Here is a 14216-nt window from a genome sequence, read left to right as displayed (position 1 = left end):
TTATTCCCATTTGTATTGTGCTTCCAGACCTAATTACGTTCTACAGCGTGAGAAAGAACTGAGGGCTAATGTTCTGCAATAAGAGAATCACAATTTGAAATTAAAATTGGAATTGAAACTCATAAAAGAATTAAAATGAAACTTAAGACTTGTGATACCAATAATAATGAATGAATTGCTTGACTGAATATTAACATTTCTACAGAGTAAATCACGTAAAATAGTTTGCTGCCTATTTTAAAGTCCTCTTTCTATGGACTTTTGTTCTGTTTTGACTTGAAGCTGTGAAGTGTACTGCAGTGCACAAGGCATAAAAAACTACCATAATGTGGCATTTTAGAAATCAGTTCCTCAATTTTATGACTGTTAGCAGCACTGACTGTATTCCCACACAGTTCATAATTCAGTTTATAGACAGTGGCTCCAGTTTTAAGCTAATATCCATACTGCCATCATGTTATATAAGCACTTTCACTTAGCTTATTCAGCACACATGCTATATGCCAGTGATTCTCGTCATCTTTTCTGTTTGGAGCCAAGACTTTAGAAATGAGGAGTGCGGGGTTTTGCCTTTCACGCTCTGGAAACACGCCCTGCTACCTTAGACCGAAGGGAATATTAGCTTACTGGGAACACTGAGCAGTGCACTCTTGTGCTAACATTGGCTATTTTAACTAAATTGTGCTAACAGGCCAGGTATCGTAATTAGGTAACATTAAACTCTCCGAAATATTGTGACAATGGTCCAACTCTGTATGAGTCCGTGAGCCAGGGAGAGCAGCAGTTGAGTCAATCACAGCTGTCAGTGAACGGCCACAAGAATGAGATCAAAGTCTACTATCAGTCTTCAAATCTTATTACTGGAGCAATGATTTCCCAAATGAACATCAGCACACTTATTAGAGGGCAAAAATTTAGTGATTGAGACTATAATGACTCATTGAAAAAAACAATTGACCTAGTATTTCTAGAGAGAGGTTGACGCTTTTTGAATGGGAGTCAGTTGGAGCCAGGATCTAGCGGCCATCAGTGGCTTTGTACCGTAAGATACTTCCACTTTGGCTTCATCCTCAAGCTGTAGTAGTTGCTGCTTGGACACATCTACCAACCTGAGCCAACGGTACATTAACATTTGAAAACCACCTTCTACACCTGAGAGCAGACTAGTGTAAATACAGTAGATATGCAGCTAAAAGTGTTGATAAATAGTTCTAGCTTCTGCCACAAGTGGTAGAACTATGAATACAAAAATTGACTGAATGTCATGTATGACAACGTTTTTGTAAAAATATTCACTTTTATATAATTAATAGTGTTAATTAATATCCAGTTAAAAATCCATTTAAACGGGCACACTCTGAATGTGACAGATGTTGTTGATAAAGGGGTACTCGAGCTCATCTGATAGAGTTGTGGCGGTACGTCAGATCAAAAAAAAGGTTGGGAACCCCTGCTGTTCTGTACACAGTACTCACATACAGTTCATGAAAGGTAGGGAAGGCAGACAGACAGACAGAGCTACAGAGAAACAAAGAAGTGGGTGGGTTGGATTTCAAGCACTGATTTTACATTTTACAGAGTGGCACTTTGAGAGATTGCCCTGGAAAAACCTTGTAGCAGTTTCCCCCCTTCTCTAAGGTTTAAAGCCTTAGCCATCATTTCACAGACTGACAAGTGACATTCAGTGAGGTTATTGTGTGTTTGGATACTGAGAATTTCTATTCTTAGAAATGATCAAACTAAAGGCACGCAGTGAGAGAAAAGATTAACTGCTGTGAAATTTTTTTTTTTTATATCAATAATGGTTCCCAAATGATGTTTTGGAGCAGATACAGATACATACACACACACACACAAACACATATATCCACACACTGATTCTCTTTTCTCTCTCCTCACTCTTCATCATCATGCTAACCCTGCGTGTTTCACTCGGCAGGAGACAGAGAGGCTCATTGTTATTCCACAAGGGTCGGCTGAGCTCAGCCAAATCTGTCTGTGCCTCGCTCCTCATTCCACATCATTCCTGTATTGTTTGGCTCCCAGGAATCCAAAAATCTCTCATCTCTGGGATCTACTGGAAATGTGGGAAATCTGTGAGTGAAGCCCTCTCCCAGGGGGATTCCTTACCCTAGCTTCAGGAAAGTCTGAAGGGGAAAGCTGAGCAAAGATGGAGAGAGAGACAGGAGCTGCTCCAAGCTCCTGAGGGCTACAAAGCCAAAGCTTTTCTAATATTGAGAGAAAAGGCCTGGCCAAGCTGGGCTTGGTTTTTGCTCGGTTATTATGTGGACTGAAGAGAGTAGCTGGCTATCTCCTTGAAGGAAGCATGTGTCTCTCCTCGAACGACCAGAGCTCATCAATAAGTGATGTCCTGTCTCTTCCAGTCTATCACACAGAAGGAAGAGCTGCCTTTTAGAAGACAGCACCAAACACAATGCTGTCTCTATTCTCCCTTGCTCCTCATATGACATCGCTTGTTTTCTTAAACTTGGTGCTTTTATAGGTTTCGGACTGTTTTTCAAGCTTCCAGAAGAGAGTTTGGAAGCACTCTGAAATAACTGACACAACTGCAATTGTCCCAGTGCCCTTTTCCTCTCTGTCCTGTGACTCTGGCTCAATACATTCCAGCAGTCAGAAGACAAGTGAGAGCAGTGATAGGGGCTTTTTTTTTTTTTTTGGCCGCAATGAAACCTAATCCCATTTCACAGTGCCATGCAGCCGCGCCAAAATAATCACTTGATGGGAGTTGAAAGTGATTACCACTGTTCACTCTTATCTGCAATGAGTGCAGAGAATATTGTCAAACAACAACAACAACTGCTCGCCTGTGTGATCATGCCGGGCCAAGTGAGGAGCAGACGAGGGGGGATACAACCACACAGAAAAAAGCCGCTAATGGTTTTCTATTGGACGTGCGCGTGTGTCGCGTTGAAAAGATGCATGTGCTGTAAGTCGATTTGCATGGATAAGTAATTAGAACAGCGGTCCATCCCTTTACACACAGCCTGCATATTTAACAATCCCCACTGTACGCATACAGTTTGTGAATGTTTGTGAATTGCCACATTGACTTGGAGATAAGTCATAATCATCTGCTAGGATTCTAAATAAATTGCATTATTTTAACATTAACATAAATTAAAGTTTTTGATTCTAAACTGTCTTACTGCTAAGTCCCAAACTGTGCACAATAGCAATGCTAAATGTAATGCTATGATCTGTTCAGATAAAGCTCAGGCATTTCTTTTTCCTATATCCTGCTAAATTAAATTAGATTCCTCAAGAAATAAGAATTACTAATTAGTTTTATACCTAAATACACATGTAAATAATATTTTTCTGTCTGTTTTTTAGACTTTTCATGAACCTAATGGCTTAAATAATCAAATTAATTTCGATTGAATTTTGAATTTCATGCTACACATATAGCAAGTCGCTCAAGGACGTGTCAGCACAGCGAACTCTTGCTGTCAAAGGGGCTTGAACCCGCAGGCTTCCAGCTGAAGGACGGTCTCGCTACTCGCTACATCACCCTGCCGCTTAGTGTTTCTCCTTGACAGCAGCAGCAAAACGAGGGCGTTTCCTCACCTGATTGTCAGACATGACATAGAGATAGTTCCTGTCCAGGGAGAAGGCCATGTCCCGGAGGATGGGGCTGCTATCCTTCATCACAGTCACTGTCTCGTACAGCACTCCTCCCTCCAGAAGACCGTCCACCCTGATCTGCAGAGACACAGACAAACATAGACAGTGAATGCCGCGCTGCAGGACACAGTGACTGAATGGTTACTGTACATTTGTAGAGTGACATCTGTCCTCTACAGTATATCGTATAATTTGTACGCTTCCTTTGTATCTGTGAGGTCCCGCTGTCCTTCAAAAAGATTGGTGTTATAAGAAAATATACTTTCAGTTGCAAGAAATAAGAAAACACGCTTTGTTTTCAGTTTGATCACCACCCATTTTTACTTTTATGAAGTTTTCTTGCTTCAAATTGTTAGAAAACTGATGGAGCTCAGACAGAGAAGTCATTTTATAGTCACATGTTTCATACACCCTCCAATTACACATGTTCACCACCTGTCTCTCTCAATAGGCGGTCCGTATAAAAATTTCATACAACTACGCTGAGCTCTGCATCCTCGCTGCTACACTGCTGCCTGATTTCAGAAATTTAACTCCCTCCACCTCCCCAGCCTCCTCCGCCTGTATTAACATTTAGATGTGTGAATTTTGAATATTTTGTGTTCGTGTTCATTGAACGCTGTGTATCTCAGGGGTTTGTGAGCTCAGTGACAAGCATTTCTGGTCATTTCAGCACGTTGTGAAGCAAAAGCTATGAGAAGTGTATTCACATTAGTTGAAACATTTTTCTAGCAACACCAACTGACTTCTTGTACAAGCCGTTTACGTTCTGTTCTTGACGAATACACTTAGGCTACTGTATCTGATAGACACTAATCAGTTGTAAATAAACTCTTTTCCACTATTGCAGTTAATAAGAACATTAGCTTATCAACAGAAGCTGCTTATGTGAAATAATACACAAAACAGCTGGTTCATTTGTGTATAATAAAGAAAGTAGAAATTAATCACTGAAAATGAAACAATTGATTCTTAATGGAAACGTATCGTACACATTTTTAGAAGCAGATGGTATATCAAACAACAGGAAAAGAAAGTTAAAGGGATAGTTTGGATTTTTCGCAGTGGGGTTGTATGAGGTACTTATCCATAGTCAGTGTATTACTCACAGTAGATGGGGGTCAGCACTCCCCCAGTTTGGAGAAGCAGGTGGGAGTTCTGGCAAAGAGGCTAAATGATGTACTGCTGTGTACTGTTGTGGACGGAGGCAGCAGCAAAATGTATTTTAGCCACCTAAAAAAAGGCCCACCTAAAAAGATCAATATCAATTTAAGTGTACGCTATATTTAGAAAAATTTCACCACTTTACCTTGCTGTCAGACAACCCTTTGCTTTGGCATCACACTCTCTCGAAATCACCAAGGTTTAGTTCAGAAGTATAAATGTGTGCAAAGCCAGTAATTTGAGGAAAGGATTGAGGACTGTTGTATGTTAGAAAATAGCTCCAATGCATAACTGATAACGTTCTATTTCTACATGTTACTGTAAATATACACATATAATGTATCAATAAGACAACATTGCAGTTGTTAGAGACACCTTACAGGTAGATAGGTTAACATTAGTTGCTTCCCCTTGCTTGCATGTAGTCTTTGTGCTAAGCTAACGTTAGGCTAAAAATGTCACAAAATACTGGCTCACACAACTATGAAATTGATCTTTTTCTTTCTATCGCTCATACAGCATATAAGCATTTCCCAAATGTCTGACTATTCCTTTAAAGTCCCTCAAATGAGTTCAGTTTAGTTCACAGTTGAACAGTTTCTGTGGTTTCCTAATATGTGTTATAGCATAGCATTATGCTATGATGCAGGTCTGTGTGACCGCAAGATTAGACAATAAACTGTCTGTTCACAGTGGAGATAAGTGTGTGGATTCTCGACTTCTTTTCATTTACTTCATTCGTTTTCATCAAGCATCTCGTTGACTTGTGCTAGCATGTTGTCACTCTGGACATGTACTGCATTAGTACAACCCAGACAAGGTACATTCATTGTAAATCAAGACTGAGAAGAAATCTGAGAAGAAATCAAGACTGAGAGAACAGATGGAAAGGGAAAGGAAAGATGGATCCGCTGCTACTCATTCAGTAGTCCAATCAGCCAGTGAGACTTTTGACCCAAATCCACCCCTGAGGTTATAGCCGTGACGCAGTTGAGTTTTGAGACGTGTTCACTGAGCTCAGCCTTAATTTGACTTTGGAATGACTTTCAGGCAGCAATCTTTTGGGGCTCATTAAATGCAAGCATAGAGAACAGATGCCCACTGGTGAAGGGTTTTTCGATTCTTTTCTCACACCTCTGTCTACCAACAAGATGTGTTGTTGCAGTGAAGCAAACAAATAAGCAGGTCTATCTTTGTAATAAGTGGCTTATGGATGCTGGAGCTGTCAAAAGGGAGCCTTGTGAGGACTTGAAAATGCTTGTAAAGATGTAAAGTAGCGAGTAAGCTGTGAGACACAGGTATAAACTACCCTTTACTTCCCACTACATAATGAAAGTGTTTTAACTTTTCATCAATCCGCAATCCAAACAATCAATCCAAACAATACAAAACTCCTTGTTTATCTCGTTTGGATTGCATAGTCATTGCTCAGTATGTTTTGCACAACAACAAAATAAGCAGTGCTTCTTCTATTTTTTTTTTTGTTTGTTTCACAGAAATACCTTCATGTGCGCTCATAAAGACAGATCTTTCACCACTGGAGCAGAAATGATGTAAATTGCATCATCAGTTGCATCATACAGTAATGGTAACATGACACTTGAAATACAAGTCAGAAATGTGAAATGAGAGATACAAGTCTGAATTAAGTACGATATCTGGAGAAAAAAAAAAATCCTCATTAGCTATGCAAACCCAGGTTGAAGCCCTATTTAAATTCCCGGGAGACTGGATCATTAACCATGTGATGCAATTACAGTAAAGCTGATTAATGAAATAAATGAAAGATAGTAAGGAATCGGAGCAGCGAATTGTGGCAAAGTGTTGCGAAACGTCTGCAGTGCGATTATGCCATTCTTCCCTGCATGCATCCTGACACGTAGACCTAGGCGACCTCCCCACCACCAAATCAAATTTGAATGCGTGCCAGGCTACAGTAGCTTGCACACATGGTGGCAGAGCCTCAGCAGTCTCTCACTGGGGACAGTCAATCAATACAAACTGATTACATGATTGGATCCCCTGGGCACCAAAACTTCATCAATCAATCATGCCTCCACCTTCCAGGCAGCTGTTCCTCTCCAACCGTCAGCTCCGCCAGCCAAGAATGAGGGAGAGAAATATGTGTGTGTATGTGTGTGTGTGTGTGTGCGTGTGTGTGTGTTAGTTTATATCAGTGGGAGGGTGCATATAGGGGGTACAGAGAGGGTAGGCAAGGCATCATCTTCCACATACAAAAACTCCAAAGCCTAGCAGAGAGACAAGAGTGATGTGGGATCATCCGCTGATTCCAGATCATACGAGGACACTGTCTGTCTCACACCGGTGAGAATGTCATTACCTCGACACCGTGCACAATCCCATCCTTTAAATAGTCCATTCATAGACAGATCTATCTCAGAGTTAAACCCTCTCTCTAGCTCATTGTCTGTTTTCTTTCTCTTGCCCTGTCTTCTCTTGTTCCTCCTCCTTTTCTTGTTCCTTCTTTCTTTTACCACAATCCCATGCAGTAATGGAGCCAGTTTACATTATTTTTTTCCCACACTCCTCATTTCACAAATAGCACAGATAGAAACCAGAGCATGGACGCATTTCTGCGGTGAAACCATGCATTTAAAAAAAAAAACAACAAACAACTGTGGAGAGAAGGACAGATACCGAGCCAAGTGTTTTTTTGTTGGGTATGATGAGATTGACTGAGGGCCAGAGGTGCAGGGATGAGCTCAGGCAAATACTGACCCACGCTGACTGATCCGTGGTGTTTGATTTCAGCGGATTTAAAAGAGGTTTTATCATTTGAAACAGGGCTGACCAGGCAGAAGCCCTTTGGGAGTACAACAGGTCCTCAATCTCTCCTTAAGCCCCACAGCTCCATAATGAGAGTAAGGCGGGTTTAATTGGTTTTATAATGAGCCTGCTTGTAGGAAGTAACACACAAACTCACACACACACATGCACATACTCACCTATGCAGGCATGCAAACAAAGACATGTGCACACAAACATTCACCACGTACACACTGAGAATTCACTGTTTTGATGGCTGCTTTTGTTAAGTTTGTACTTGTAAATCATGCGTATGATCACTTCTTTTGACCAGTATATATTATAATGGATTGTAGCATATCAGGAACACACACAAAACATACAAAAGTCCATATTGTTCAATAATAAAAACAGTCTATAAGTACTTAGAACTATATTGTTTCAAGGTCAAGATCAAAGCTGCACATCTTTCAAAAACCCTAAGTAAGCATCTTTCAAAGTTTTAAGAAGATTCCCCCTGTGTGGTCCGTGTCATGTAACAGGAGAACAGAACTGACTTGCCATTAATACCACATGTTCATATGACCTCAGTGAGCTCTTCATTTCATTCTGTCTTCCCAGCGCCTCACAGCTGATGAGGATATATATTTAACCCATGAATAATATTTAAGCCAATAACAGCAATATCCTTCCTTGCTGCTGAAATTCCCATGCAAAACCTGCAATGGATATAAACAACTAAGCTTAGTATGGCTCCCACAAACAGATATGCAACCTGAGCCCAAGTGCGCTTAACAAACAACAGCCTCCCTTTCTCATGGCTGGGTTTGCATCTTAAATGCTCAGCTGCTGTCTTCCTGCGAAAGCCAAAGGAAACAAAAAAAAAAACAACTTCTAAGATGTCACTTGGCCTGAGCAGGGCTTGCTCGGTTGTAAAGCTGCCAGACCTTTTCATGAGCAATACACCCTCCCAAATGTCTCTCCCGTGAGTATTTACATATGGGATTGATTCTGTGATTCATTTCAGCCGATTATTTGATTCATGCTGAGAGAAAGTATACATGTAAATATCCCAGGACCCCTGCTTTTCCTCTTCAGATCGGGAAACCATGCAAAACATATGATTACTGTGTTTATGTGGTGATGGCTGTTCAATCCTAAAAAAGTGTGTCCATATGTGGCCTGAAAATTCACCCAGCTAACCTAAACATATGGATGATGACCCAGGAGGCGAAGAGCACTCTGTTCAACCAATCATTCCCAATCTGCTTCTCTGACAAGGTTTCATCTGTCTCTGAAGACCAGCCCATCCAACTTGCTTTGAACCAGACATGAGGAGGTTGATTCATTTGCTCCACAACAAACTTCTCCTCTTCAGTCTTTATTTGACATTATGCTGGAAATCATTGCATTTTCTCACCGAGTGCAAACATCTGACTTACACTAGAGTATTGTTTTTCATATAAAAGTGTAAAAAAAGTTACAATTTGGCAGGAAACCTCACATAAATCTTCCATTTCTTTATGGGAAAAAATGGCCCAGACTGAAAAAACACGCTAGACTAGATCTAAAGATGTACACAGACTGTAAGCAAGACAGATTTTGGCACAGAATTCGCAGTCGATGCTCCCAGGCTTGACTCAATATTGTGACACGGGGCATGCAGCGACATAAGGGCCAGACAACTGGCCACCTTTAAGGTTGAGTGGCTGTGCATATGGTCCAATCGTGGATGACAGCCGAGGAGAGCGGGCATTGATTAGCCCATATATCCATCATCGCACTGTGAATGCTAATGAGAGGAAACTCAGGGTAGAGCCGAGCTGCAGCGGCTAATGAAAACGAAGAGTGTACAGAGGAGGAGGGGGGTCACTGAGGTGGAGATGTGTATTACAGGACAGGACTAATCATTCAGCCATCACATTAACTACAGTCACAAAGAGAGGCGTATTGATCACATCCATTGGATACGCTGCATGTTGGCAAGTGCCCATACCCTAAACACGATTACCAACTGGGTCGGAAGAGAGGTCACGGTGTGTGTGTGTGTGTGTGTTTTTTTAGGTTATTGTTAAAAGCCTTCCAGTTTCAGCAGCAGACTTTTTCAGTTCGCCCTAACCTTCAGCTGCATGGCGAGCTTCCAAGTCTTCATACCACATTTTCTACAACTTGACCACAGTCTCCTCTCAGTCTCTGCATGTTCACTTCTTTTCTCTCTCCTTGAGGACATGGTTTCCTGTTCTCTGTTTCCTGTCCTCCTCCATACTGCCCCCGTCCCTCAAATCATTCCCATTGTTTGTCAGGTTCCCATGGCCCATCAACAAAAGCAGTGGGAGGGGGACATTGGAACAATTCATGGCACTCGTATGTTCTTCATTTTCCTGACCGCAATGCAGTCACAGTCCTCTCGTGTGTTTTCCATTTGTGTGACCGAGCAGGAGAAAGAAAAGAAATAAGAGTGAGGACAGGACAAAGAGAGCCGGATAGAGAGACGGAGCTTCTAAATAAAACTGCAGTCAGGAAAGGCAGAAAGATGGACACTTTTCCGTGTTATCACAAAATTGCCTCTCTTAATACCATTTACTTTTTCAACTGCACTGAGTCATCTAATGGTGATACGCTCTGAAGACTTTTACCCTCAGGTTCAGCTCTGTTCATGCAGTTATGAAAATCCTTTCAATTTAGCCTCAAACACACCTATTCTGTCATCCCCACCTCTGAAACTCCATTCTAATGATTTCAATCACTAAATCTCCCCCTTCCTGGACCCCTTAGAAACTGTGACTTTGAAAAGTCCAAGTCATTTAGCCATGCACTGGAGAATTTCCCTACCCCGTCAACTCTCAATAAGCCATAATGAATCCACTATTTGCACATGAGAGTATTTGACTAAGGCATTATTTGCTGTGAGCTTAACATTTTCAACCATTTCTGGGGAAATACTGCTGCTAAGTTCCTGCAGCTGAGATAATGCACTGCCAGACTCCACCCTCCCAGTCTGTCAAGAGTATTGTCTCCCTAAGATTAAGTCCTCTGGCACACATTAAATTGTTTAATCATATTAAAATTTTGCTAAAGTTCCTCTGGGGTGGTTGTGACACCCTTGATTTTCCCTCAGAACTGGAAAACACACACTAAACACACAAAATGTTACACTAGGAACATCTTGACAACCCACACCTTAATATACTCACTGTATGTCAGAGGAGCATCCAGTTCCACTCTGTATGCCTTTGTAATCCTTCTGAGCATTACAGTGCTAGGCAGAAACATTTCCTCAGAAAATCAATTCCACTCAACACCTGTTATGTGTTTGAAGCTGCCACAGGGTAAAAGTATAATGTCATTCTACAGTGTGTTTGCTGTTTACTTGCATGCTAGACTTCAGTAGCACAGAGACAAAAATCTTTGTTGTGGTTCCTCCTACAAAAAGTAGTACAGAATATAGAATTTAGGGGAATGTGTCGGTACTCATATTGTGTTTGGAATTGGCTTAATGATACTGATTGATTTATTGAGTGATTGAACTGGTACAAAGCTAACGTTATGCAAAACCTACACCATCAAAAGCCCTACTGTAGTAAAAAGAAAAGGCAGTACAAATCAAAAAACAAACACTACAACAAATCTGTCCTCTATCACTAGGTACTCCACTAAAATTGGCACTCAGCCGGTGTTCACCCCCTTACAAAGGTTACTACACATCCACACAATACCACAAGAGACAAGACACCACCAGACCTATGATATGTCAGCTTGGGCTGCCTGTATTTTCTCCTGCAAGTTCCCGATGCCAGTGGAGATAGCTGATAGTGAAGACAACGTGAAGCAAGTTGAAGAAAGCCTCAGAAATCCTTATCAGTCAACCACATCTAGCGAAGTCATTTCCAGCCAAATTTCTACTCTCTAGCACCTTCCCAAACTGCTTCCTGTATGAGCATGTACAGGTTCAGGTATGTGAATTTCTTTCCATATGTGTTCATGTTCATTTAAAAGTTTTGTAACTCAGGCACTGCCGGAAGGTTTCATAGCTTAGGGACATTCTTTGTAAATCTGCTTCAGATTTGTTTCAGATCATTATGAGCAGAGCCACACCGTAAAAAAACGTGCGTTACTGTTCAAATAAATGGTTAAAATCTTGATGTGACTGTACTGACTGAAATGCTAATCTTGCCCCCACTGGGTCCTGCTAGCATTTTGCTAATGAGTGGAAACTGTGCCATCAGTGCTACTGAAAGTTGCATCTATCTACGCCTCCTGCCTTGAGACTGGAATACATTTAAATACAGATGGGTGAGAGATAATGGCTTTTACCTGGATTCACCACATGCAAAGTGTAAAAGCACCTTTTGTATTTAGCCCAGAGTTACCCACCGGGTCATATTACTCAGCTAAAATCAACCACCTAAGACAACAAAACAGTGGCAGATGATGATAGAAATGTCCTGTTATATCTGGAACAGGAGTAGCCTAATCATGAGATGATGATGGACACATCCATATGCTGCACGGAGCCTGGATGGTTAGACTGTTGGTTATCCCTGTGACCTTTCACCCTGGTTACACCCTTTCTGTTGCTGGCTTGACCTTTGTAATGACCCCGCTGCCAGAGTGATCTGCTGATGGCATTTATTGTCATGCCCCATTTCCACTCAGTCTGTCCATTTGGGGGGTGATGGAATAGGATTGGAGAGGTGACCCCGTGCTCCTCAGAGGCTCCTGGGAGTCTGAGTCACGGCTGTATGTTGTGTCAGTGTAATGACAAACTCTGGCCTTTAGACACTCAGCACTTCAAGCAGTAATGATGGATTTTTTCACTCTGCTCACCCAAGCCTGTACTGCTCACTTCCTGAACACATGCAGAACATACTTTTCTTTGTCCCTCTTTCTCTCTCACATTTAATATTTGTCTTTCTACCTCCGTCTCTTTCTTCCCTTTGTCATTCTTCTGTCTCAGTTCCGTTTTTTCTTTTCCTCCCTCTTTGTCCCTGTCTCACCCAAGCTATCTTGTCTTTTTCCCCCGATGGCTCATCCAATGAAAGAGCTGCAGTGATGCTATCTGTGCTCCCGGTCTGGACCTGTGTGTGTATGTGTGTGTGTATGTGTGTGTGTGTGTGTATGTGTGCGTATGTGTATTGTGTGTGTGTCAGACAGATTGCTCCTCATAAGACTGAAGCCCCCAGGCTAATGTCACAACAGTCCTCTCACACATTTCCTCAGTCAGCTGCGTGTTGTAGGACTGTGCAGTAATAGAGCCCGCGGTGGTATCAAGTCAATCCAGTTCGATCAAAGAATGAGCCCTATAGAAACATGATTATAATAAATCATTACAGTATATATTGAAATGAAATATGATGGACAATGGGGTAAATCAACTTCATGAGCCTCTCAGAAAGAGGTCACCTTCTGTCTGTGGGCCTGATATAAGGGATATTACAGGGTGAAAAAAATCAGTAGGGAGGATTTCAGTGGATGATACATTCCCATAGATTAAATCAGAGCTCCATAGTTGTGTGCACATCAACAAAACCTCGGTGGGATAGGTGCTGGATATAAAATCAATTAAAGGAAAGCTGTGGTATTTTTCGACCTGGACCTTATTTCCCATCATTTTGTGTCCAAGTGACTAATGGGGACAACAATTTTGAAATTGGTCCAGTATTGAGCGAAATCGCTTCAGCCAGCAGCTGTGAAACGGGCTGCAATGTAATCCGATGAGGCAATAGCACCCCAAAGGTGTACGCCCAATAAAAGTGGTTGTTTTTGCCACTGACAAGGCTCAGATTGTAAATAAGTGTCTGACAACATTATGGAAAAGGATCCCTACAAAGAAATAAAATATTTTTCTTTATCTTTTGCTTGATCCGGTCTGTTTGTTGCCTGTTTGTGTCTAACCAAATCTCTCTCAAGCAGAAGTCTCGTTCTGAAATCTTGCAAGAGTTGAGTTATTTTCAAAATCAGCTAAATATTCAGCCAGCTCTTAGAAGCTGCCGCTCAGGAGATTTCCACCGGCTCTGGAGGCTACAAACCAAATCAACAAACCATACACAAACTATAGTAGTAGCATTTCACTACTTTTTTCCCGTTCTTTACTTGAAATGTCAACTTCTCAAATACATCCGTACACGTTCAAGCCGAAATCCACGGCTACAGAGCAGATGGCCATTTGCGGGCAGCTCATCAGCAAGGTAGAAAAAAACATTGCAAACGCACTATTCAGAGCAAGTTGAAGCCCTGGTTTTTGACTTGCAGGGAGCATTTCTACATATGTTAACCTCAAGTTTTAGAACTTTGACCATGTTAGCATAGATATTCAACATCATAATAGTATATTAATGACAGGAAATCACAAAAAGGATTAGAATTGATTAATATTTTGAATATAACTAAATATTGTTTCTAGAACAGCAATAGTAATGTTTACAACATCAAAGTCACTCTATAAACTCAGTAATATCTCATTGCCACCTTAGTCTGTAGTTAAGCTACAAGAATTTGACTAGTTTTATGATACATGGCAAACTAAGCTAAAACAGTTCAGCTACATGCAGGCAACTTTCATTTTTAGCTTGTTTTATAGCAATTTACTATTAGCCTAACCAGCGCACTGTGGCCCTTTGAGACATACTGGCGGTAGATGG

At 41.3% G+C, this 14216-nt stretch overlaps 1 protein-coding gene and 1 long non-coding RNA gene across 3 annotated transcripts in view; one reads left to right on the top strand and one right to left on the bottom strand.

The window, feature by feature from the left end:
• Nucleotides 1-14216, top strand: part of LOC137181141 (uncharacterized) — a 113060-nt gene that overhangs the window by 77430 nt on the left and 21414 nt on the right. The window lies entirely within an intron of this gene.
• LOC137181136 (plexin-A2-like) overlaps nt 1-14216 on the bottom strand; it is a 78831-nt gene that overhangs the window by 45772 nt on the left and 18843 nt on the right. For both annotated transcript variants that reach the window (XM_067586556.1, XM_067586557.1), the window contains one exon: nt 3589-3723. In XM_067586556.1, the coding sequence (XP_067442657.1) occupies nt 3589-3723 (135 nt within the window). The remainder of the gene's footprint in view (nt 1-3588; nt 3724-14216) is intronic.

The sequence above is a fragment of the Thunnus thynnus genome, chromosome 4 (assembly GCF_963924715.1).
Source record: "Thunnus thynnus chromosome 4, fThuThy2.1, whole genome shotgun sequence".
NCBI classification, from domain to species: domain Eukaryota; kingdom Metazoa; phylum Chordata; class Actinopteri; order Scombriformes; family Scombridae; genus Thunnus; species Thunnus thynnus.
The sequence above is the reverse complement of the archived record's forward strand: the minus strand, read 5'-3'. Positions and strand labels throughout refer to the sequence as shown.